At 36.7% G+C, this 27,920-nt stretch overlaps 1 protein-coding gene across 1 annotated transcript in view; it reads left to right on the top strand.

The window, feature by feature from the left end:
- DTWD2 (DTW domain containing 2) overlaps positions 1 to 27,920 on the top strand; it is a 65,684-nt gene that overhangs the window by 15,276 nt on the left and 22,488 nt on the right. Inside the window, exons 2-4 of the mRNA XM_058043922.1 lie at positions 12,896 to 12,986; positions 16,327 to 16,421; positions 24,255 to 24,444. Coding sequence (XP_057899905.1) covers positions 12,896 to 12,986; positions 16,327 to 16,421; positions 24,255 to 24,444 — 376 coding nt within the window. The remainder of the gene's footprint in view (positions 1 to 12,895; positions 12,987 to 16,326; positions 16,422 to 24,254; positions 24,445 to 27,920) is intronic.

The raw sequence follows: 27,920 nt of genomic DNA, 5'->3' as shown, positions 1-27,920 counted from the left end.
GAAGCAGTTAGAGGAGCATTCACAAAGCCAATTATTTATTCCAAAAGTCCAGTTTAATGAAATTGAAACTAGGCAAATTGTGCACAAGGAAGAGAATAAGCGGGTTAAATTGGAATGAATATGAAATGTTCAGGAATTCAATATTTTGATGCTTTTGTCAGATAGTGGAACGAAAATACTCCTGATCTGAAAAGCACCTAGAGTTTATGGGTTAATTGCGGATGCCAAACAGTCTGAGGAAATCTACTGGCAGAAAAGTTAATTAGAGATAAGGCTAGTTTTGTTAACAATGGATTGTATTCTTAACAGCTGTAAAGTGGTAAATCAAGACAGTGGTATTTGATAAAAAAGGATGATCTAAAAAAGTTTCAGAGTTATGATTCCGAGGTTCTTATGGTTTGCTATGTATACGAAACAGAAGCAGTCAATTCAATTTTATAATGTATGGAACTTGTTTTTCCTGGTATTTTTTAATTCAGTATTACACTTAAGCAATTTAGGAATAAGCTGCCTTTCTTTCCCCTCCCCTGATTTATTAAAATTGTTGGTTAGAAACTTCAGAAATTCTATTTGTTAGAATTTTCAACAAATGAAGCTATAAGGCTGTAAAATCATTATAGTTTATTTTGTTTCTAATAGAAGGGCTTGTTAATTGTACTTTCTAATAGGAAATTTCTTCATTAAAATACCAACGAAATATCAATGAATTCTAATTGTGCTGATTCTTCTGGAGACTATGTTAAATTCTCCTTGATCATCAAAGTTCTTTTAAAAATCCTAATATATGAACAGCAGGCAGCTAATACAGTGTATTAAGTTGATTTTAAGTGCCTTTTAGAATATGTCATCTCCACGTAGGTTAAAAAATAACCCCTTGTGTACACCAAGCCCACTCACACCTATGCCTTACAAAAGTGAACAGGGATGATGATGAATATGTGCTTTAAACTCAAGTGGTTTTAAAGATATCTAGGCACCCAAATATCATGGAGCTTAAGTCTTTAAAACTGCTTCAGTGATGTCATTGACGTTTATAATGGTACAGTGGATATAATCTGTCAAAATCTATTAATTTGGTTATGATTTAATATACCTCTGTTCTGAACCACTGCTTCCATTTTGTATTCTGTTCATGTTGGCAAATGCAGATTTTGTACCTGTTGGGAGAGGGGTCAGGAGGAATTTAGTAGGGGCAATATCAGAGGCCTAATGAAGTCATGTACCAATAAAACAAATGTGGGTAGGGGACAAATGGAAGAGGAGCACACCATTCTTTGACAAACTGGTTAATGGATTTAACTGTCTGTAACCGTGATAACAGGTTCTGGTTCTGGAGTAGGGGGTGGTTACCTTGGTCTGAATTTAAGAATATTTAGGGAGTGTTTGGGACCTTCCTACATAAATCAAGCTGGGAATATACAGAGTAGGTAATAGGTTTACAAAATAAACTAAATAAAGAGAGCCTCCCGGCCTGTTGAGCTCAAGCAATGCACAGTTCAAAGCAGGAGAGGTCTTGGCGGGGGCTCATGCTGCGGGCAGCGCCACTGACCGTGCTGCCGTGCCCGGGCGGGCGGGAGGGAAGGCGCTGTGCAGGCCACAGCCCGGTGGAGGGAACAGTGCTCCTGCAGGAGGTTAGCGCTGCCCTTCGGAGAGACACTGACGGCTGTCTGGGCATGAGGAACCTCAGGAAATTCAGCACATTCGAGGCTCGCTTCCCAGGGCTAAACGAGCCGCGGTGTCACTGTCAGCCTGCGTGCTGGCCTGCAAGGGAGCCACATGCAGCAGAGGCGGGCAGCCGGGCACGCGTGGGCCAGCAACATCCCCTGGTGCGAGAAGAGGCCCTGTCCTGCCAGTTTCAATCAGAGTGTAGTTGTGTTTCAGCTTCACAAAAAAGCGAGTTTAACTTCCTGAGAGCGGTTAAATGCTAAAGCTGGTTGCCAGGTGACACTCTGGTAGGCTAACATCAGTTAGCTCAAGGCCTTTGAAATTATGTCTGCTTCGAGTCCAAAGCTGTCCAATTCTGAATTATTTTATGAGTCTGTTTATAGCTTTTTACTTATTACTTTTACTATTACTATTTAACTGTTTAAGTTAATACCAGTGGCCTCTCAGACCATGATATTTTTATGAGCACAAAGTTAGCTATTAGCTGTTGTGATCCTTCTTATTCCTGTCAACTTCTTAATGGGATACTCAAGTGCAGTCTAACCTTTTTTTTGTTAACTTTTATAAGCATGCTTGCTAAATATATACTATGCTAGTAATAAAACTAATGTTTCCAAGTTACACAAGAAAGTTTCATCTATGCAACAGACCTCTAACTTTCCTATTTTAAAGAAAACATTATTTTGGGGTATTTTTTCCTAGGGCCTGAAGCCTGCAAAGCACGTTGAGTGGTAAAAATCACTGTGGTTCTGAGGTTTGATGTGGTGACTGCTGCATTAAGCATTAAAAAACATTTGTGCTGAATTGATTGTTTACCTTATATAAGCAGCATCTTCCAGTATCTGGGAAATGCTTTAGAATGGCTTAATGAATTCGATGCTGGGTTAAATAAAAGAGATACTCTGTATTCTGTAAAAATCAACATATGTTAAAGAAATAACTTTTTACTTTCAAATAACAGGTATGCTGTTTTAAAATACATTATTTTGTTACATTATATCAGAAAACTGACTACTTTTTAATAAGATAGATGCTAGATCAGAAGCAGTGTATTTGGCAGAACTGCTGTTCTTCATAAAAAGGACACTAGAGTGCAGTGTGGCATTTAAAGTGCTCTCACAGCTAAGTGGCATCGGGAAGTCTGAACAGAACATTGCACACAGCCTTTTTGGTATTGTTTTATATTGTTGAGTTATACTGAAGTTTTCTGAGTGTCTAAACACAGCTCCATTCTTCTATCATCTATGGCAGAAATGAATATTATACTAGAATACTTTTATTGCTATTCTATTTCATATTTAACCATTTTCCCCACACAGTTTGTTTGTCATATACTCTAGTAACTGTGTTTTTGCTTGCGTTCAGTTAAAGATAGGTTACAGAATCTTTCTTTTAATAGGAGTATCTATTCTTTAAAGGAGTTTCGTCTGATAGACATTATCTACTATCATGTTAATGCTAAATATCATTTAGGAAGGGAATACTGTTTGTGCTCTATTTTACTGTAATAAATTGTAACAATACCTTCATTTAGTAGAGTTTAAGAATTTTCTTGAAAGGAGTAAAGGTTAAATTCATAGCTGTAAATGACAGGATAGAGCATTGTTGTGTGGATTGAGAGACATAAGAATTTAGCTCTTTTAACTTCTGAAATATGTGTGGGAACTGATCCTGCTTTCATTAAAAATCACCTACAGAATTCCCTTGACTTCATTTGGTGCAGAAGTGAGCTTTTAATTTAACTCCCTTTTTTCATCTGCTTGTTTCAAACTAGGACTCAGACTTGGTTTTGTTATTAAAAAATAAAGTATATATTTCAATAGGTTCTGTGTTTAAAATACTATGGTGAAGTTGCATGAGAGACCTACATTTCAAATGTGAAATGACCTATTCCTTTTGTGGAGATAGAAAGGGCAGTTTTACTGAAACTTGGTCAAGGTGTTTTGAAGATACTGTTGCTCATGTAATTCAAATTTAAAACTGAAAAAACCCCATAAGCTGGGAATTAGAAATATAGTGTTAGAAGATTTTATTCTTGGCTGGATAGATTTTTGCAATATTACCCTTAATGTAAAGTTGATCAATGAACTTTTTTCATCAATAAACAAGAAATAATGAAACAGCAGTGCAGGAAGATTGAGATTTGTAGACTGCATTTACGCAGCTTCAGTTGCAGTTTTAACCCCTCACTGCACCTGGAATGTACTGTCAGTGGCTCCTGTTAGCAGTGTCGTAACCTCAGCTTCCCTGTCTCACTAAATAAGTTTTAATTATGAACCTTTATTATACATGGGGTGCTGAAGAGCCTGTGTTACCTCGCAGCAAGCTGCCAGACTGAGGAGAAGAGGGAGAGTCAGCCACAGTTTCTGAGAGTCATGTGCAGAGGGGCTCTTTGTGCAGGCGTGCGAGGGGCTACCAAGCCTACCAGACCCAGGATGATGGTGCTGTATTGTTGAAAATGTTTTATTTATTTATTTATTTATTTATTTTTAATTTTTTCCTCTTTCTTGCTTGGATTGATGGGTTCCTCTCTTCCCTGGGAAATTCAGGACTTTTTCATGAGATGTTTTGTGTTTTGGTTACACAGTCTTTGTGCTTTGTCTTTTCTTGTGGTATCATCTGAGCTTGTGAAACAGATTGAGAATTATAAGCTGGCAATGTAAGACTTGAGTTTAACTTCTTAATGTCCCAATGGCACACTTTAAATGCCATTACTGCTTCACCTTCTTCAACAGATTTAAAGCTCTGCTAGCTGTCTGGCATCAAGCTTGTCAGGGTGCCAGGTATTTTGCCAGACTTTAGAGCCAAGATGCATGAAAATGTCAACAATCTCAGGCTCATTAGTTTTTGGCTTTCCTGGCCTTTCTGTAATGACTGCAGTGCTGCATAAGCTAAATACTATTTTATTTATTTACTCCTATTAGTTCCAGTGGAAACCACAGCCAACTTTAATGCAAACAGTTAAGCTATTGAAAGAATGTTCTCCTATTGATTTGTTAATTTAAGTTATTTACAAAGAAAGCTGCCTGCCAAAGTCTGCTTTCTTGTTAAAAGTTCAGAAAATGATACAGTGTGGATATTTTTTTCTTTTCTTCTTTGCACCTTTTGTCTTCTAAAGCACTAGAAGATACTTGTTGCATTGGATATGTTTTGATTAGGCTTGTAAAGCTGCTGTGAACATACCAGGCTGAAAAAAAAATCCCAAGCTAAATTGTTTGTCCTTTATTTATGATTTAATTGGTCAGGCAGAAAGGTTATTTGCCTTGGGAAATGGACACATGAGAACACAACACAATTTAAAAGTCTTTAATAAGGCTTGTGCTGCCTTTGTCCACATTTCTGAAATATATTGATTTTTCTCTCCGTACTTTCAGCATAAAAATATGCAGAAGGTCACTCATTAAGGATAGCATACTCTTACAGGGTTCATACACATGCTGTACTAAAGAATCTACTAATTTTGTTGGATAACCTAAATAATATTCCTATTGTAGTGTCAAAGTCTAAAGGAAATGTCCAAATTTACTTAAAATTCTTCCAGTATAATTACATGTCACTGTAGTGTTGTAAACTTCTCCATAAAAGCCACTTCACCCATAATTGGTAGTTCTCCAGATACTGTGTCTTCAATATATGCTGCTACTACTACTACTGATGATGAGGATAAAATCTCTTGTACTATTTACTTCGTGTTGAAAACCACTGTGAAAAATATAATGCAAAATAGAAGAGAAGTTCAAAATGATGCATAAGCTACCAGATACTTGGAAGTAATTTTCTTCATTAATTTTAGATATTTTTTTTACAAATAGACATTTTCTAAAGAGAAATGTATGCATCTATTTATGTATGTATGTTTATTTGCCTAATTTCTGAAGACCTGCACTAACTGATGTAGTTTTCAAAGAAATAGGAAGGTTTTCTTTAATGAGAACTCAGAGCTTGTAATGAACTAAGTAAGTGACTGCTTCTGTCTCTTACTTCTGGAAAGTTGCCTTTTTAGTCTTAAATCTAGGGAAATAACATCTTGCAATCTTTGTAAGTAGGGCTTATCAAATGTATTGCTATAGTTGTTACAATCCAGACCAGTTGAACTTTGACTGAAAATCATTACAAGCTGATCGTTGTTTGGTGCTGAAGAGGAAATGAGTTAGTGATGTAAATCCTGTTTCTAGTAGCTGGCTGTCAACTGCTAAAAATTTAGCTGTTTTTGAGATACATGTGTTGCTTTTTTTTTCCTCAGTAGGAGCTCAGGACATAATCCCTGAAATATATTGGGTTGCTCTGAAAATAAATGTTAAAATGAAACCACATATAGTCTTTGCTCTTGTTTTCAATGCTTATCTCGCTGAGCTTTATGTTCTCCTGCTGAGTGTAGGAGCTGGATAATGGTCTATTGCTTCTTTTTTTTTTTTTTTTTTTTTTTTTAAATGATGATTTGTGCCAGTAAACCATACTCAGAGCAAATGGGTCAAACATGAAGTTCTGTGGTGGAGAGCTAAGTAATAAATAGCAGGTGCCTGGGGATCATCATAAATACTGGGCACTGGTAGAATGATATTTGTGGCTGATAGGAATAGTGGTTTTGTGATTTTCTGAACTAAAAAGTGTATCTTCATGCTTTAGTAACTTTTGAAAATGGACAGCTTTTTATTGTTGTGAATTTCTCCCCCTGCCCATTATGTGATGCAACTTAGCTGTTCATGAAACAGATGTAAATAAGTGTTTCTTTTTGCCCTTAGTCTCTGCTGGTATTCTTTGATGCCTCTGTGAATTAACTACCTTATTCTTTGCTCGGGTTTTGTGAAATCCAGTGCTCTGGGCACAGGCCCAAGACTGTTTCAAATTTACAAGAAAGCGAAGTTTTCAAATTGGTTGACTATGGTGGAAAATCAGTGTTTTGCACCAGTGGCTGTGGTTAGAGTGGAAGACAGAAAGAAGGGCAAGGGATGTATCTTCTCCCCAAACCATGTAGGAGCAGGAGAGCTGCTAAGAGTACCAACTCTCAGCGGTTCTCCTGCTCCTACATGGAATCTGAGAAATCTACCAGAAATCTAAGTGCTAGGAAATAGTTCTGTGATTTCCTAGCTGCTCACTAATACTGTGTGCTTTGTTGGGAGGCAGGGAGATGACTCTGTCTTCCTGTCCCCATTCTGAACCTCTTTCTGTACCTCTTCTCTGAAGTATCTCTGACCCCGTCTCATTGCCTTTTCCCTTTGCTGTATCCCTTGACCATGTTAGTGGGCTTATCGGGCAGTTCAAAGGCAGTTTTTGTCTGAAAATACTGTGTTGCTTTTTGAACACAGTATTTTCTTTATACTGTGACCAAGTTTGCTGTGTTGATAGTACCTTGTGGCAAGAACAGATGCTATGCTTTATCAAATGTACAGCTATGGGGAAAGTTCTCTGGAAATGAACTTGTTGAATACAATGGTAACCTCTGTTTAATTGGTCAATTTTATGGTCTTGTTGGTTTGGAAGTTTGTGATACTGCCTTAAATGTCTTCTGGTACAAAATGCTAAATTTAATCTGGCATATTTTAATTAATTTAATATTTTTTACTGCAGTGGCTTTTCCTGGAACTAGATAGAAAAGTTTTGGAACCCGTACCAGAATACATTACAGGTTTAAAGTGTAAAAGGAGCAAGATCTATAAGTTAAAAGAGATAAAATTAGGTTTAGATTAGATCTTTGGAATAAATTCTTTGCTATAAGGGTAGTGAGTTGCTGGAACAGCTGTTCCAGAGGAGCTGTGGGTGACCCATCTCTGGGAGTGTTCAAGGGAACAACAGGGCTTTGAGCAGCCTGATCCTGGAAGGTGTCCCTGACTATGTCTGGGCAGTTGGAATGTGATCATCTCAAAAATCTTTTCCAGCTGAGGCCATTCTGCTGTTGATCCACTGATACTGTTAGTCTAAATGAGTGTTCCTAGGAGGATGCCTTTTTTTCCTGGCTGGTACTCTGAAACAGTAAAAGGAGGAAGCTGATAGTGATATGGTATTGTATGAAGTCCTGACATTCAAACTCAGGGGCTTCAAGCTCTTCAACACAGTGAACATTTGATGTGCATTGGAAAATGATCTGCAAAATAGCTAAATTTTCTTTAAATAGTTACCTTTTTACACCTGAAGACAATTTGTTTGCAAAATAGATTATTCATATTGTTGGGTAACATGGAAACAAATTTTTTCCATTATTGTGTGTAATCTTTTCCTTGAACAAAAGATTTTCACTGTGATTTGTATGAGATATTTTTCCTGTGCATACACATCTAAGTGTATGTTTTTACTCTGGGAACAGAGATATGTTCCATTAAATTCACTGGTTGCACTATTAAAAATCTGAAATACTGAAACAAAAGCAACCCATACACCTGTTTTATTTAAAACTTCTTTTGGGAAGTAAAAAATTGGCATTATGCCTTTTTTATTTTTTAGGTTTTCTTTTTCTTTTTTTTCTTTGTCAGGAAGCTGGTGTTATACAGATTATCAAGTGGAAAAAGAAGTGCTCTGTTATTGTTCTTGGTGCTCCCTCCACCTGTGTTTCTGACACTGTGTTTTATGTGACTTTTGACTCCTAATGAAGTTTGTAGAGATTTAATTTTACATTTTTATGCCTCATGACCAGTGACTTGGTAAATTTTTTAAAAGAGACAGGAGGAAGAAATAGAAGTTGGAATACAATAAAGTCAGAGTAATGTTCTGTGCCTGATTTTTCTCAGGAAACCACATTAAAAATAAGGCTTGAAATTTTGCTTGATTAAAGAATGTCCACAATAAGCCTAGAAGAAACCCAGACTGTGCTGATGACATGAGAAATTACTTCAGGTATTTTTGATCTGGCATCTCCAGCGCTCAGAATACACACCAGAGGTTTGTGTAGTGTCATAAAAATGTTCTGTGTTTAATTATTAGTAACACTTTACAATTGATGTGCATTTTTGAGAACTGCCTGGCATTTAACTGCTGTTTTCATGGGATTATTTACTGAAAGTTTGTACTATTGAATGTTCTGTTATATTAACTTCAGACTGTGTTTTTCTTCTAAATGTTGGGTTAGGTTTGTTTCTTTCTAAATGAGTAAGTTTATACATATCTATGTGTAAGGTCTGTGTATAAGATCTACTTATCTATAGATAAATAGATCTATATTCTTTTATGCTCCCTTTATAACTGTAGAGGTAAGGTGGATAATGCAAAATGTTACCTAAAAGAAATGTTTAGTTTTTGTTTGTCCTCTAACATAAAGGTAGCAAAAGTAGCATTAGTTTTCAAATTTTAAAAAATATCTGGGCTTCTCCTTTTAAACTTCACCCCTCACCCTAGCTTTGTAAAACTCCTGAATGTTGTTTTAATGTGTGGGAGTAATGGACTTCTGTCAGTATAAAACATACCTAATAGTGTTAATATAAAACAAACATATAGTAACTTTGTGGCTTTTCTTCAGATTTCTCAGGTGGGTTGTGACCTTGAAACCCTTGGTGTTTTGACAAAAACAGTAGAAAAATCTCATTAACTTGAAGCAGCCATTTCTGTTTTGGCAGGCATGTTTTTTTGAAAATACAGTCTGGGGCCTGACCTTGGCAATATGTGGTGGAACATGAATATGTTGCTACAAGTGTTAGTAGTTAATAAACATCAGCTTCTTCCTTATTTTAATATTGGAAGCATTGTTTCTAGAACATGTGCTTGGCACACTTAACCTCTGTATGTTTCCATACAAATGTCTATAAATGCTGAGCATAAGACTGCAACTTTGTTAGTTTTTGCTTACTTTGAATTCAAATCCTTGAATAATTTACTGTAGTTTTCTGACTATGGGTGTATGAATACACTCACTTGCATTCACAGAATTAAGCTTGTTTTCAGAAGAAGCATATTTACTTTTGGAGTATCTCTGCCCAGAAACTCATAATCACACTAAATCTGATACCACAGTCCCCTGTCCAGATTCAATTCTGCTGGGAAGGTAGACTTAATGTTATTCTGAGTATCATTCATTGAGATATAAATAATGGAAGGAAAGCTATTAAGTCCGTACATGTACGTGGCTGTCTTTTTCATATGGAGCATTCTTGCCAAATGTGGAATGATGATTTTTTCTTTTAATCATGCCTTTGTGATAGGTTACTTCATCATCAATTTTAGACTAGAAAAGCTGTATTGAAAAACCGTTAAGAATCCACTGGGTAGCTTTGAGCTGTACTGAAATTGCATACAGGAGAATATCCTGTAAAAATATCCTAAAACTATCCTCTGCAAATCCTAATCCCAACCCACAAACCTTTTCCTTAATATTCTGAAAACTAGTGCTCCTGCCTAGAGATGATTGCTACTTAGATCTCCAGAAATGAGAAAAAGATGATGTTCAGTGTTAACGAAGTTCCTTGTGCTGCTTCTTTTCTGTAATATCAGCTGTGTATGTAGGGCAAGAGTAAAACAGCATCTTTAAACAAAAGAAAAAGACTAAATGTCTTTTCTGCCTAGGTGGCCTTTCTCAGAGCAAAGGCAGCTTTTGTGGGGGTGGAACAGAACTTGGTTTGTTCTGTAGTGCTTCCTGTCCCACAGATGTGGACTGGTAATGTTGATTTCATGAAGAAACAATGTTGGGGGGTTTTTGTCTCACAAATAGCTGTTAGGATCCAAAATAAAATTACAGAAGTAAGTCTTGTGTGCTCAAGATGGGGTTGTAAAAGTGTGTATTCAACATAGTTAGGTACCTAATTGGGTGCTTAAAGTTAAGTGATGTATATGCATATGTAAGTAATTAAATTATATTGGGAAATTCTTTATTTGTCATAGTCTGTTCTCTGCTCCCTACAGATCAAATTATAGGCAGAATTTATTTTTGCAGCTATTTGAAAATACTTACTTTCCAAGTAATTTCTTTATTTTTGTTTGGTTTTTTTTTTTTCTGTGAGATTAACAAGGCCTAAACTATCTGTGAAAAATCCAAACCAGTGTGGAAAATACAAAAAGCAAATGCCAAAGGGAGACTTGAAAGTAAGTTATATCTAGCGAAAATTGTTGTAATTAAACACCCTGAGGTCAGAAATCACTGTGAAGTTCTTTTGTGTGCTTATGAGAGGTAATGAACAGTGTAGCTCATGGGATTGAAGTCAACAGATAACTGTTCTGGAACAGCTTCCTTTAGTAGATTTTCATGCCTTCATCTCTCTTCAGCAGAAAATGTCATAATGGGGAGACCTTTAACAACTTATCTTATAAGTGAAACCAGCTGTTGGAGTGAACCAGCTATTGGGGAGAAACCAAGGAGTCACACTTCGTACACACACCTGAGTTTCTGATGTACCTGATGATCAAAAAGAGGATGAACTTTAACTTAACAATCAGGGCACAGGCAAAAAACCAGCCCCCACAGTATTTGCTGCTTCTAGGTTATTATCAAAACAGAGATTTCTGTTTAAATTGCTCACATCTGAGAACATTTGGGAAAACGATAAGGGACTGCACTGGAGAACAACCCATCAGACCTGGAAGTGAGGTTGTTTTCAGTTCATTCATCATGAAGGTCTCTTGGGTAGCCCACTGAATAGTCAGGTTACTGAGTGCTTCATTTTAGGCCCGAAGCCTGACCATTAATACACCAGAATGTGCCAAATTTATGCTGTATTAGCAGCAGGAAAATGCCAGTACAAGAAGGAAAAACAGGCAGCAGGCTACTGGAACAGTACACCAGAAGAGTGTATCAGAATAATTTCCAGTTTGTCATTACGTTGATTTATTGACTGTGAATCTTTTAGTCTAAATATTTAACATTAGTTTTTCTGTTGCTTATTTTGAGAAGTACCAATTCCTTGTTTTGCATCAACATTCCCCCTGTCCTCACTTTGTATTGTGACTGGTGTTGGGTAACCTTTAACTGTATATCCTGTAAGAAGGGGATATTCTCTGTGCCTCAGTTGTTGGGGCTTGAAGTACAGGTTTTAAATTAGCACAGCCTGTCAACTGATAAAGAGGAGATTACCAGTTCTTACTGCCTTTTTATAATGCTGCCATTTACTATTAAATACTAATGTTTGAATGGGGATCACTTGTACTGGTGTGGATTACTGTAGCATTACTTAGTCCACCTGTCTGGATGCATGCTCTTGTGAGCAAGCAAATTCATTCTGTGTCAGGCTCATCATGAATTTAATCTGAACCTGTCTTCAGAATTCACTTCTTTGAATCACATCTGCTGCAGTGATTCATTGCTTACTTTCTCTCCTGTGTGCTCAGCCTATGAACTGTTAACAGTAAAGGTTACAAGGAGGGTGCAGGTGAAATTCTGCTCCAAGTCCCTGTCACTGCTGAAAATTCTGACTTTGTATGTTTTAAGCATATAGAGTTTTGTTTGCAGAGATGGTGTGATTTTAATTGATGAATACATGTAGGAGTTTCACTGTTAAGAAAATTCTTCATTTTCCTGAGTAGTTGGATAATCTGTGCAAAGAGCTAGAGTGACATCTGCCCATGGATGTGCACGCAAATGTGTTTTTTTCTGCAGTGACAGTTCAATTTCTCTGTGTAAAACTTCAAGCTTACTTCTTTGCTTCTGTTTATTCTTGATCATTCAGCAGATCAGTTTCATACTAAGCATAAGTTAATTTCTTTAATACTGTTCTTCAGCTAGTCATTTCAACAGCTTGAAACAGTACACTAAAGAATTTTAAATACATTTTTTTCTGACTTAGATTGGATGTTCCTGATAAGGATTTTTCTGTTTTCACTCTACATGTCTTCAGCATAGATGGAATTATAAAAAAGTAAAATACAGCATGTCTGGGTTTTCATGTGTGTATACGTCTAAAATGTTGTATTCTAATCAATCATTATAAATATAAATTGTAAATATTGTATGTTCTATTATAGGTCATCATATTGTTGAAACTAACTTGTTAGGAAAAAAGTAACAGACTTGTCTAATAAGGGTACGGATACTAGTAAGCTGCTCATCTTGAAGATGACAGAAGAATTTTCAGAGTGCTGTAACCCAAACCAAACTACAGGAAGTGTCTGAACACTGTTCTCAAAATGCTGTTTCAATGAAAGTCTTGCCTCTTTATTTTTAGAAGTGAAAGGAGTTTCAAACATAAAATTACATGAGGTTTAATACGATGTGGTTAGGTTAAGTTCTTAGGGAATATGTATTGTGCAATGTAGTTATATATTCTTTCACAAGCTGCTGATTATTTTTATTGTTCTCTTACTCCCTTTCACCATATAGCCGTCCTCAGAAGGTGTGTTTGTGTCCTTTCCTGCCTGTACATCCACTAAAGGTCTCCACCTGCCTGTATATAATTCAGCATCCAGCAGAGGTGAGTAAGGCTATGGTAACTATGGGACTTGAGCTCTAATCCCAATGCAGCGAATGGTAGGCAGGAGGAAAGAGCTGTGCTGTCAGCTCAGTGTCATGCTTCAGCCCCAGCCATCAGCTGAGGACCATGCAGTACCACAGTACTTGCCCCTCTGCCAGATGGGATGGGGATGAGAAGCAGAGGGAGAAAATGTAAAACTTTCTGTGAGAGAGATAAGAGGGTTTAATAAATGAAACAAAGTGAAATACAGGAGCAGTAGTACTACCACTACTGCTGCTATTAATGATAATATCAACTGATACATGATACAGTGCTCACCTCCTGCTGGTGCCCAGCCCATCCCTAAGCAGCAATGACAGGTCCTGACCATCCCCAGTTAATGATGGACATGTGAAATATGTCCATAACATTCATGTGAAATAACCATGTTTAGCCTGTTTGAGTCATCTGACCTGGACATGCTCCCTCAAAATTTCTTGTGCAGCTCCTCACTGGCAGAGCGTGGACACTTGAGAAGTCCTTGGCTTAGGTAAACACTACTTAATGTACCGATGTTTTCATTGTTGCTATCAACATTATTCTCATCCTGGATCCAGAACACAGCATTATATCAGCTACTGGGAAAAAATTAATTATATCCCAGCCAAAACCAGGGCAATCATATAATGATTTTTCCTTTTAAACATCATGACTGAATGCCAGTTCATCTGAGTTGCTATATTTGTTGTTCAGTTCATCTGAATTATTGTATCTTTGAAATTACACCTTATTTCTGTAACTCCATGCATGCAAGGCATCTCAACAGTATAGTCTTACTGGAATTGACATCTACTTACCTTTATACAAATTGTAAGAATGAAATAACATTGTTATTAAGTAACATTAAATAAAATAAAGACACATGGGTGTGACTCATGGGGTATCTTGTACAAGGCCAGGAGTTGGACTCAATGATCCTCATGGGTGCCTTCTAACTCAGCACATTCTGTGATTCTGTGAACACTGTGTCTCACAGAGGTGCTAAGAGTAGATCCATGGAGAAATGTATTTTGATTACAGCAGTGGTCTCTTATTGATGTTAGTGTTCTGTTAAAATGTGAATTAAGCTATTCAACACAGTGATGACCTTACCTGTTTCCCCACTGAAAACTACAGTTCAGCTTCAGAACACTATGTTTTGGTTTACCAGTAGGAGGATGTACATTGATGTTTTTCTCTTTGGTTGACAGTGGCCCATGGAGGTGGATCATAAGGTGTTTAGAAATTGTACCACATTTACACAGATCTGGGTAGATGATAGGTCTACAAGTCAGACTGTGGAATTCAGAAAACTGTACTCTCATGGTGCAGCTGTTTGCTTGACATTGACAGCTGTTCAGTCAACATGCAAAGAGTAATTTCCTGAAGGAATTTAAACAGAACACAAAAAACTCCAATTTAAAAAAGTCTTCTCTTGCAGGGAAATAAAAGAGAAGCCATGACATGTTTGGGCCCTAAATGGGAAAACTGATTTTTAATGGACTGTGTATAATAGAAATATCCTCCATGTGACTTCCTATTTTAAAACTACCTAAATATACACTGAAGTCACTTGCTGGGAAAAAGAAGTTTAAAAATATGCCAGAGATATTGAATTGGCATTTTAATTGTGTTGAATTCCCTGTTCATGATGGAGCGTATTAGAAAAGTCTGAAGATTTTTCTGGATTTATACAGCATTCCAGTGTCTGGAAGGCTATCTACAGCTTTTTATTATTTAGCAATCAGAACACGTGTCTGTTACAATGAGATGCAAGTTTTCTATTACTCTATGTTGCATAGTGATAATTTATAGAATAAACTATCCTTGGAAGACCACTATGGTAACTATCCAACTATATGAGGGCCCTTAGCTTATCAGAGATAAGTCCTGTTAAATGGTGGTCTTTGCAGGTAGTCACAGGTGGTGCTTTTGATTGCATAACTGCAGAGGCGTATGTGACAAAAAATAAGTTCCCTTTGCTGCTTACACTCAAAGGCAGATGAGCCTTTTGGACTGTATCTGATCCTTCAGTCTGCCATTGCATTACAGATACACTCTTAACAGTCGGTTTCAAAAATAACCCAATAAACTAACCAGATAGAGAATATCTTTCCCCTGCTGCCCACCAGTCTTAACTGTCATCCCCCATGTGCTTCATTGTTGGCTTTGGAAGTCTGCAGTACATTGGATTAAGCCTTCAACTCTTGTCAAATGGTGCTATTGAGACTGGTACTGAGGGAAGATAGTAATGCAGAAAGTCAAGAACAACATATCCTGTGTTTGGATTAATGTGACTAATGTCTTCGCATTCACACTGTCCAGAGGCCAAGCTGCCAGATAGATGTGCACATGTATCAGGTGTTGTCAAAGGGAGAAGAATCACTTGCTGTAGAACAGTGGATCACATGTGGGAAATTGTACTGTCAAACTTCCATTTTGCATAATAGCTACATGAATTATTTAGATTTTTGCTTGTGGAGGAATCTCAGGACAATATAGTGTTCCATGTCAAGGTCTAAATACTCGGTTTCAGATCAGTGTTATTGCATCATTGTGCATCATGAGACTAACTTAAAAACTAAAAATATAGAAATCCAGCATCAGGACTAGTGCAAAGGTGATGGAATTATTTGCTCAGTCTAATTTTTTTTTTTTTTTTTTGCATATAGGTAAATATATATATGTATATATATACCTCTCTCTCTATATATAAATAGGTATAGATATATAATAAATATATAAGTAAATAGAATAATTGTGTCATTTTTCCTTTTTCATGCTTGCTGTTATGATCCAGAGGTCAGTGGCATAGCTAGGTGTACAAACCCCTTTTTGTCTTACCTTTGCCTTTGCTTATTCTTGGAAGTGATTGCAAGTAGGATGTACTTTTCAAAACCTGAGTGATGTGTGTAACTCAGGACAGAACCCTGAAGCATCTATCTGTGGAAATTGAGCCCTACCCAGGTTTTCTACTGATAATGATACTATTTCATTAATGCTAATGCTTTTTTTTGCCCGCTGTTTATTATTCAGTGATTTTTCTCTCAAGTTTTGTTACTGTTTTTTATAGTGATAGCCTAGTTCAAATTTATGGTGATGATCGTAGATTAGTTGAGATTGAGTTCAATATTGTCAATTAAAACGATACAATCTGAAGCATCAAGATTGGGGTTTTTTTCCTGAAGATTTTTTGTCCTGTTACCTGCTAAATTTTTTTCTCTCTCTGAAGTCAACAGATTTTGATAGAAAATAAAAACATTAATAATTCATAGAAGCCTTTCTTGATTTTATTCAAAAGTAACTTTTCTTTTTTTTACAGGAAAGTCGAGTGTTAAGAACGGTACCTTTGCTAGCAGCTTGTCTCCCTCCAGACAAATGCAAAATTTTGGTTGGTCGACGTTTTAATGAAGACAGGTGAGCAGGATTGCCTGTGCATTTTCTGGTTCTCTGTAAATCATAGGAATATATATTTCAGTGTCTTTTAAAATAGCCAACAATGTTCTTAATTTTTATTTCAAGTGTGCACACTCACATTCTGATTTCCAAAGATAGTCAGAAGCACTTGATATTCTTCCTTCAGGTTATAGTCTCAGTTCTGCGCTCTTGGAGTGTTCACATGGCTACTTTCAAACTCTTATCTGTTTCCAGTTCTGTTCTTTCTACTAGCTCTGTCTTGCTATTCTATTTTGTTCTTTTTTGATTTGCTTTATCTGACTAACCATTTGGTGTCACTGAAGTAAAACTAACAGTTTTTACTCAAGTGTGGGAAACTGAGAAAGCAGCCTCGTTGTGAGATTCGTTTAAAACTCTTTAAAATTAAAAAAAAGAAATATTAATTTTCTTCTTCCTCTTAAAATTAATAATAAGAAAGCATAGCTCTCAGAAATTTTAAATTATTTTTTCTAATATTCTGAGACATTGGAAAATACTGCTTTCCCATATAACATCTTTAATCTTCATTAGATGAAGCTAAATCTTAGAAACCAGGTCTTGATACAAATGCCAGTGAAGCTTTACTACATACATTTTTAATAAAGCAAATAGAAAGTGTGAATACTTAAAAAGGAAATTAATTCTCAAATTGAGTGGAATCCTTAGAGGAATTTCTGTGAGTGGTTAATATTTGCTGTTTTCTTTTCCTTCAATAAAAATTGAATGTTAATGTTAATACACATGACATTGTGAGCAAGGCCAGTTGAAATATACAAAAGTGTGGGGGAGAACAGAATGGTAGGGTATCTGTTATCTCAGTTCAGTAAAGTGATTACTTATTCCTGAATACAGAGTTAAGGCATAATTTACATAGCTGGATATACACTGTACAGTATGGTTTTCTGAAACTCCAATTACAAAAGCCTTTACATTTGAAGGATCTCTATTAAAATACTCTCTACAAAGATAGAGAACTTCAAAACAGTGGAATGTAGCAGGATGGGCAAAAAAAAGTGCTAATGTCTTTTCCCTGCATTGTTCATAGGTTTGTACAACTGCAGTATATTTTCTATTCACTATGGAAATGTTAGGGCAAAAAGCAACTATTGTCTCTTATGCATGAATAAAGTACAATTTATTGGATTAATGCTCTTTTTAGGCTACTAATAAAGTTTTGTAGGTATTTGTTTTTGTATAATAATAATGTTTCACTCAGAAGTAATTGTGGGCCTGTATTGACCAGAGATAACAACTGTATCTAATATCTGACATGTTGAAAGTTTGAATTATTTTGGTACCAGACTTTTATAAACAACCTTGCCACTATAGTTTTTAAGTTTCATTTTATATTTTGCGACTATTTGGATGGGATGATTTTGTCTTTATTTTATTTTTCTGGAAAGGTAATCTAATCCTCAAGCTTTTCCTCCTTGAAAATATTCAGACTTTGGTAGATATAGATTCTGGATGGTATAGATTCTGGATGCTGTGATAAAATTATAGATTCTAATGAAGGAGCACTTACAAAACCCCAGCTGCAAATATTTCTACATGCACCACTCTGTTACTTAGGACAGTGTGGGAAAAATTACAAATTATCTACATTGCTCTCTGAAATCAAGCCACACAAAGTGCTGGTTCTGCACCTGGGATGGGGCAACTCTGACTGTGTGTGTAGACTGGGGAATGAGAGGCTCGAAAGCAGCATGTGGAAAGGGATGGGAATTGATCAATGATCCTTTGTGTCCCTTGCAAGTCAGCATACTCTACGATGTTGTGGTTCTTTGACTCTGTGAAATCTCAGTATAACTGCCAGCCCTCCTGCAGTTCAGTGGCCTAGATTAGAAATTAAATGGACCACTTGGGAAAATTTGTAGCTTCACTTTAGAAGTAATAAAATGCAATTTATTTCTGTTGATTTTCTGTAAAGCCATTTAAGGTAATTATATACAATAGATATGACACTTCGTAGTGCTTGTTCACAAACAGGAATTCTTACTATATCAAATATCAACGAATTGAGTTTTGCCACTTACCGACTAATGTAAAACTGGTTACAGGTTGTGGTTCTTTATTCAGATAACTTTTTTGTGAGCTTTTTTTGTGCTTTGGTGTCATTATGCTATCAAACTAAATTCATGCATTTTTGCCCCTTAGTTCAGTCAAGAATGACTAGATGCAGGCAGAGATCATCAGCCTGTCACAGCTTTTGTCATTCTGTGTGTGAAAGTAATTAGTGCTGGTTAACTGAACATGTGCTAATTTCCATCTGAAACTATACTTTACCATATCAAATTTCAGATTTCTCAACATAATTTAGATAATATTCTCTCTGGTTGTTTTTTCTTTGAGTACTATAGACTTCAGCTTTGCAGTGAGTCCAGAACAGTTCCTTTCTTCTACTCCCTTCTCCTCATGCTTTCCCTCTCTCTCAGTGTGTGTGCTCTCCTGGCTGCAGTGCCTTTCTGGGCATATTCACAGGGAACACACAACAACGCTTGCAGCTTACTTACTACCAAAACCTTGAAAAGAGGTTGTTGTGGGTGTTGGTTTCTTCTCTGAACTAACAAGCAATAGACAGAACAGAAGAAATGGCTCTCAAGATGTGCTTCAGTGAGAGGTTTAGATTGGAAAATTCCCTCACCAAAAGAACTGTCAGGCAGTGGAACATTCTGCCCAGGAAAGTGTTTGAGTCACCATGCCAGGAAGTATTTAATAGACTTGTAGAGAGGGAGTTTGGGGATACAGTTTGGACATGGCAGTGTTAAGACACTGCCATGTCCAAACCGTATCAGTTGGACTTGATTGTGTTTGGGGTCCTTTCCATTGTAAACAGTTCTGTGATGATCCTTGTGCTAATGTTTCTGTTCTTAAAGATTATGCTTTACATACAAAGAAAGTAGATAAATGATCAAAAATTAGATAAAACAGAGGCACTCTTCCTGGATATCTCTTATGCTTCTGTCCTGACCCTAAGGGCTTCCTTCTGGATGTGGAAATGACAGAGAGTAGTTACCTTTTCTAAAATCTATTTTATTACTCGATGGAAATTACTACCTTTTAGGAATTACGGCAGTCCACAATCTTCCAAGCACAGGAGTATTGAGAGAGGTAGAGGCACCTGCCTATACTGAGGTGAGACAGTAAAAACGATAAGAAAAACTGAGAAGTCTTCATTAGCCTGATGGTTTTCTACAGATAATATGTTAACATCTATTCTTTATTAGTAGTATTGTTTGCTACTAAATGGCAGTGTTACATTTTTAAAATCTGAATGCTTGCTTTTCACACTGGATCCATGTTGAATTAAAACCATCTAGAGAGTTTGAGAGCAACTGAGTAGATGTGTAATGAAAATGTACATGGTACAAAAATGGGATTATGTTTAAATTACACATTTCAAGAGCATGCATCCCAGAAATAATGAAATGCTACTTAAGTGCAATCATGAAAATGTATAAATCTTCAGTGACAAAGTGGTTGGATATTCAGACAGGAATGAAATATCTGAACAGTTTTGCTTAGCAGAGATTGTTGTTGTGCTAAATGGATTATAAAAGCCTACAGTACCTGCTGCATACCAAAACTAAGGCTGATTTATAAGAGAAGCAAGTATTGTAGATATTTCTCTTACAGAGCTCAAGGCCATAGTTATATCTTACAGCATAACTTTTAAATTGTGTCATCTGTTCGAGCTTTATGTTAGCTGCTGGCCACGTAAAGCAAATAAAAAAATTTGTATTGATGAATTTATAGAAAGAGAAAATTATTATCTTCAGATTGACCTTACTTTTCATTATTGCAATAAAAATCTTACCTGGATTTGCGGCGAGGTGTCCAGCCTTGAGGGCTAGTTGTCTTGCTAGCAGAGGGCGGCCAACACGCAGCTGCAATCCAAGGCGAGCACCCCTTGGCGTCTGAGGGCCTCGGGCTGTGCTCGCCGCGGACTGATCTCGCTGCCACCAGGACGGGAATAAGGAGCTGGACACTCGCTGGGCACAAAGTCAGGTTTATTGGGGAAACCCAAGATGTCAGCCAGGGAGTGACCAAGAGCAAGGGGAGTAACAAGGTTATAAAGGGTGAGGAATCTCAGGGAGGGGTTTACAGAGAACCAATAAGGGACGACAAGGGAGGGAACTTAACATAACAGACATTAGGGAGAACCCAATCAATACAAAGTAAAGGAGGGGCCCCGGGACCACAGCCAATCATAACCCCCGTGGGAAAGAAGATTCTAGTAAACTGGGAGGAGTGGGGGTGATTGACTGGGCCCAGGGAGGAGAACAAGTATACATATAAGGCCATTAGGGGGAGGAGGAATTACATAACTAAAAGAACTGACAATCCCAGTGGCGGGAGTCAATCCCATGGGAACAACATAATTGGCAGGTTTATGGCGGGAAAAACTGGTGAGGGCAGAACCATTATATAAAATGGGGGGAAATACAGAAAATGGGGGAGCAATCAAAATAAACTAACAAAACACACTACAACAGGATTGAGGTAAATTACTACAACTGTAAATGATACAAATTACTTTTTCTTGGAAATGCCAATATTTTCTGAATTTTGAAAGTCTACAAGTACTGTGAAGTGCCAGTGAAAGTATTGGAAATGTCATAGTGTCTGTATAAAGGATTTTTCTTCAGCGTAGTCTTTATGGAGGATATTCCTGCAATTACTTGAAATCATTCTATTTTAAGGATGAGAGCTGTCAATATTAATTACATATGTACTATAGAATTACAGAATACCAGCATGGAAGGGGACTTCAATGATCATCTGGTCCAAACTTTTTTTAGCAAAAACACAGTCTAGACAAGATGGTTAAACCTGTTCAGAAGAATCTTAAGTGTCTGGTGTTGGGGAAGTCATGGAAGTAACACTTGATGGAAATTAAAGGGATGGAAGGACTAGGAAGAGGAAAGACTAGGAGAGTTGTAATTGTTCATCCTAGAAAGGACATGAGCCAATTGCGGCCTTCTAGGACAGGAGGGGAGCATACCAGATAGATGGAGAGAGACTGTTTACAAGGGGGAATGGATTCAAACTGAAAGAAAGTAGGTTTAGATTAAATATTAAGAAGAAATTCTTTACTTTGGGGGTGGTGAGACATTGGGACAAATTGCGCAGAGAAGCTGTGGATGCCCTGTCCTGATGTGTCCAAGGCTGTGTGGGGCTCTGCACAGTCTGGTCTAGTAGAAGGTGTCCCAGTTTGTGGCAAGGAGGTTGGAACAGGATGATGTTTCAGGTCCCTTCCAAGCCAAGCCATTCTGTGAAGTTGTGATGATTCTATGATCCTTAGATGAGTATGCATTGAAAACCAGTGTTTTCAACTAAATCATCAGTTGTGGTGTTCATAATATAAACTTAAAGAGCTTCATAATCAATACGGATTTGGAATAGTTTTAATAATTCATTTTTTTAATCCTCTAAGGGGATTTAAAATCTCTTCTGTCTCAGAATTAGGATAGTTTAAATTGAAGACTTGGGTTCTCAAGACAAACATGAAAATAATGACCAGTTTTAAGCCTTGGGTACTAGATATCGTGTAATGGGATGGACTCGTGCTTTTGATTTTGCGTAACAAGATTGTTGGTTAAATTAAAATGATACCAAATTACTATAGTGTAAGTAAGGCTTAAAAAATAGCGGGAAGAACTGTTTGCCACAGGCTTATTTTACAGATTTCCAGTTTCTATCTGCAATTTTCCTGTTCATTTTGGAAAGACAAATCATTATGTTTTGGTTTTGTTTTTTGTATGTTTGTTCTTTGTAGTAAACGACATTGATAGGAATGAAACACAGTGTTGAATCAGTCTGGATTGTTTGCTGGAGGGAGGATGGCTGGCAGTGAGGGTGGTCAGATGGTGGAATACTTTCTCCAGCTTATTGGTACACTGAATTCCATTACACATTCATTTCATATACATCCTTTATGGTCCCATTTGAGTCTTAATCTCAGGATTTCAATGTCTTGCACTTCCATCCTGTCTGAATTTAACATTCTTATAATTGCTTTTTTCACATGCCTCCTCAGAGAGTGATAATGGAGTGCAGGTTTAGGTACACCTTGTATATATCAACTCAAAATCCATTATGAACCATTTCTTTCCTCTCTAGTCCTCCCCACTCCTACCACTGCTTCCCCCTACAAATACATGTTATTGCTTGATTTTTGGAGAAGTGGCGCAGATGCCTGGTTTCTGGAACTTAAAAGGTGACAGTGACAATAGAAATTCCTCAGTGTGAACTTAGATGTTTACAGTGTGCCTGTATCTGTGATCTTGCACCAAGTGGATCTTGATAGGTATCATGAAGTGCCCACTTTATGTGCTGACTATTGTTAATCCCATTCCGATATACCTAAGATGTGCTGGCTTCTCTTTCCACTTCACATGGTGTTTCAACTGCATAAAGCTCTTCTCATCCTACCAAATCAGTTTACACCTTATAACCACGGCGGTACTTTGTAGAATTAATTTCTTATTTGATGTCACATGCTTTGGGCAGTCAACCCTTGCTTTATATTTCTTCAAGATTTCTGATTGAAGCAAGACTGAAGACTGAGAATGAGTTCCAGACAAGTAATGCGTTCTTTATTACAAGACTAGCCTTTTCTTGAGTTCTCCCCTGTCTGCTTGTATATTCCATTCTGGCGAGACCCCTTGTGGAGTACTGTGTCCAGCTCTGAGCCCTTAACACAGAAAAGATATGGACCATGGACATGTTGGAATGAGTCCAGAGGAAGGCCACGAGGATGGTCAGAGAGCTGAACACGTCTCCTGTGGGAAAGGCTGAGAGTTAGAGTTGTTCAGTCTGGAGAAGAGCAGGCTCCAAAGGAGACCTTGCGGAAGCCTTTTGGTACCTAAAGGGGATATCAGGAAAGCTGGATAGGTAATTTTGCAAGGTCTAGAACAAAGGAAATGGTTTTAAACTGGAAGAGAGTAGTAGATTTAGATTTAGATTAGGTACTAGGAATAAATTCTTTACCCTTATGGGGTGAGACATGGAAACAGGTTGCTTGCAGAAGCTGTGGCTGCCCCATCCCTGGAGTATTCAGGCCAGACTAGTTTATACTTGGCTTTTGGGACCTGGAGTACTATTTAAATGACAATGTCTTTCACAGATTTTTATAGGCTAGGACAGTGGTGTCCTGCAAACACTTCAGGAGTTTCCATGTACATTAACTGTACACTCAATAGGCAGCCGTTACATCTGTGGTACCATTGGCAGGTGTAGAAGGCCAACAGCAAGGAAGAAGTGCATGTAAAAGAATGGGAACTATAACTGTACCAGTTAGTATAAGTAGTAATTAAAAAAAACCCAAACCAATGGAAATGATAACATTTTCAAAAGTGTCCTGTAGGTGTGGACTATGAATTGCTAATATTTTATCTATATATGAGGTTAAAAATGGGATAATTGCAGTAATTTTATGCCAAGTGTTTGATAAATTTTTTCTAGAATGCATGTATTAAATTTTGGTAAACAATTCAAAATGTCTTCGGCTCCCATACACATTACAGTAGTGATTAAGCATTGCAAAAGATATGATATATTGCTTTATTCAGTTTCATTGGTCACTTTTGTGGTTGTTTTTTGATTGCCCTTAGACTTAGAAGCTTCCCCCACTTTAGGTGTTGGAGCAAAAAACCAACAGCTTCAGAGGTGTTGGAAGGAGAAAGTGATAGATGACAAAGGAAAATTTAAGTAAAATTTGGTGGAAATGAGTGGGAGCTAATATTTGAAAGTATGTGTACATCATGAAAACTTTCTAGAATTAATTTGATTTTGTGTTCCTGTGCATTAAAGGTATCCTGAATTAGCAACTGTGTGCAGAAATCCCAATACTCTAATTTTGTATCCTGGAGCTGAAGCAACCAACTTGGAAGAAGTTGCAGTGATGTCTTCTAGTCCATCTGTTATGATTATCATCGATGGAACATGGAGTCAGGCTAAAGATATATTTTACAAAAATTCTCTCTTCCGCCTTCCCAAGCAAGTGAGTTATAAACTGTAAAATAAAAATTCAAAGTTTGTCTAGTAGATTCTTGCTTCTAATGAGTTAGAAGGGGGTGGTTTTCTGAGGATGTAACCAGCCAACAAGAGAAAGACAACTTGAACAATTATTTAGGCAATCTGTAAGATTGTAAGAAAGATAATTGTAAATATTGATAATATGATAATTGATAATGTCTACTTTCTCACTTGAAATTTGCTTTTGTTTGATTTTGACCTAGCATATGTAACTTCATAGTGAATCATTGTTTTGCAAAATTGAAAATTAATTTGTGTAGAAAAACACACAACAGTGTCTTGTTTAAGATGTTAGAATAGAAAGATTGAAATAAGTGTTTATTTTCCCCTGCATAAGGATTTTACATTGCAGAAATATGAAAGCTGAAAGTTGAATTTTCAGCCTCTTAGGAAAGCATCTCACTCTTCTCATATGTTGTCTCCACCATATTAAAAATTCTGTCTCAGGTAACATTTTACAAATACTGTCCATTTGACTGTATATTCATATTTTGTATCTGTATCTTAAGTGTTTTCATCAGACTAGGATTGTTTGTGTTTAATTTTTTGACAAAGCTGCCATTTTTATTCAGGGACATAACTGAAAGTGTATTTTAGAAAAAGTATAAATACCAACAGTTTTACTAATGGAGAAAATAATTCCCTTCATTGTTGGATCATAATTAGTATCCCTGAGGCTGTTAAAATGTTTATTTTATTTTTAATAATGGACAGCAAGCTTATGGATCATTTTACATACAAGTAATGCTTTTTAAATTATTAAATCCTGCCTAAGGCAAATTGGAGCTGATAAAGACTTAGAATTGATAGAACATGTAAAAATAATGGAATGAAAATGGAGTAAAATACTACACCAAAAAACCTCTTAGAAGATTGAGCAGTAATATTGACTATAATGCATGAAACCTCATTTAAATATATAAATAATTTATCTTTCAAAAAATCCATAATATGCAGTTTGTTGCTTGACATGTGTTCTTCAAGATATTAAGATGTATCTGTGCACTACAACAAATGAAAAAAAAACATTTAATGTTTGCAAACAAATGTGTTCCTATCATAGGAGGTTATTACACCACAAAGACTAGATATAAATCACATCTACATGTGATTTTATAGACACCTAATTTGCCCATAACTGTTTTCTGTATGTTAAGATGTTTTGTACAAAATTTCATAGCTGTATGAAATGTAGAGCAAATGTAGGTGTAGGGTGTTAATCTGTAACCCTCTGTACATGAACATGGATAAAAACATGTAGAGATGTGACAGCCCAGAGAGATTTTCTGGATGGAAGTGGATAATTGGCTACTGTGCACCTTTCCTCCCTGCAAGTGGGCACCAGAACTAATGACTGGATACGACTTGTTGCTGTGGGGTGAGTCACAGTCTTCCTTTCTGAGAAAGTTCAGAGGCATTGATTTATGAAACAGTGATGCAAGGGATCATACTTCAAGCTCTAGGAAAAAAATCCAGCAGACAGCATGAGTATAGAAAAACATTCTTCGTAGATTTGCTTTGTTGTGCATACATGAATTCTGTATTGCATCGATTGCAGTCTTCAGCATTTGCAGTTATTCGTCAACACTCAACTTCTTATCTGGCCCTTTTGTCAAGGAAAGGTACATTCTGACATCCATATCCTTCTTTTTTATTGGAATTGCATTGCTGCTCTTGTTTTAAGGGGTTTAAATTCTTAGAGTAAATGAATACAGTGATAACAGTGATTCTTGAAGTATTAAGTTAATAAAAGTATTAATTTTTTCTTAAACTATGGTAGATGGTAAATATATCAGAGCTATAATCAATATTTGGTTTGATTTTTATTTTATACGCTACTTGATACTTTCTATTATTCAAATCACAGGGATGTGTTATGATGACATTGTTGGAGTTCCCAAATGCAAAAATAGCTTCCTGCAGGGAAAACCGTTTTCCCATGTTGAGGTGTGACCTGGCTGACATCAATCTCTTAGATCAAGTTTAAAGGTTACATTTAGTGGTTTGACTGTAATTTTTGCTTTATTTGTTCTGTGCTGTGCCAGGTTAGAGCTTGCAGTGTAGCTGCACACAGTCACGGGTGAGATAGGTGAGGCTCAGTGATGACACCCACTGGGTGTGGAGCCGTGCAAGGGCTGTGTTGGAGCGCTGTGTACACACCTGGATCTTAGACTGAGTTTGATCATTTTCTGTTGAAATGATCTTGAGGCACCTGTGCATCCCCCTAGAAACTTATTAATGGTTAAAATTAGCAGTAATGTGGGAGAACACAGTTATAAAACTGTCTGCAAGTAAACACCAGCACTGTTAGGGACTAAAGTTTGTTCAACCTTTGACAGTGTTCTGATTCATCTTTCTCACTGATCTAGATATCATGGCCAACACGGTAGGGTTTTTCTGGCTTTTTACTATTTCTGCATTTCTTGTTTTCTACGCCATAGTTCATATTTAAATGAACCATGTAAATGGCTTTCTATTTGAAAAAAGTTTTTACTGATCATATCTTGAAACTTTGGGTTGATATTGCAATTTTCTGAGACAAAAGTGAGTAGAATATCCCTATATTTGAAATTCAAGAAGGCAGGCTTTTTTGGCCCCAGAGAGAGAATAAGGTATATAGAGGGGGATGTAAAAAGTGAAGAGGATGTGATACCTGTAGGCATTATCTGTAATACAAAAAGAAGCTAGACTTATTCAATAAATGGTGATTTGTGCTTTTAATCAATATTCTGGAGGTAGAAAAGAGCTATTTTAGTAATGAAGACGTTAGCAATTCTTGACTACAAAGACATCATCGATTGGAGCCATTGAAAGGAATATTTAATTGTATTACTTTACAGCTTTGCTGATTTTGGGTAATACAAACTGCTATGTTGAATGATTTTCAAGATACTGTGGGATATTTTAATAAACTTGGCTGTTGTATTAAATTAGTATTAAAATCTTGAGATCTCCAATAAAAGCTCTGTTAATTAAAAGCTCAGTCAGCAGAGCATTTTTCCTTGAAAAAAATGTTAAAAGAAATTTAAATTGTGCTCTTCCAGAAAGCCCCAGAGGAAATAGATATATATGAATCTAACATATTTAACTTTATCAGAAAAATGTAAATTTATGTCTTGATCCAGAATCATTCTTATTGTGGAATGGAATGGAATTTTTTTTCTTAAATTACAAAGCATGAGGTTGGACAAACTTTTTAGCAAAAACCTATGAGGCACTGGGGTTAAGGTGACTTTACAGAATCACCGACTCAAAAGTTTGGAAAAGACTTTTGAGGTCATCAAGTTCAATTTAGGACAGAACATCACCTTGTCAGCTTGTTGGCACTGATACCAAGCACCACATCCTGTATTTCCTTAAAAGTCTTTTCCCCTTCAGGGACAGTGACTCACTCCACTGCCTCTCTGACCAGCCCATTCCAGTGCCCAATCATCCTTTCTG

Source organism: Melospiza georgiana, chromosome Z (assembly GCF_028018845.1).
Source record: "Melospiza georgiana isolate bMelGeo1 chromosome Z, bMelGeo1.pri, whole genome shotgun sequence".
In the NCBI taxonomy this organism is placed as follows: Eukaryota; Metazoa; Chordata; class Aves; order Passeriformes; family Passerellidae; genus Melospiza; species Melospiza georgiana.
The sequence above is the reverse complement of the archived record's forward strand: the minus strand, read 5'-3'. Positions and strand labels throughout refer to the sequence as shown.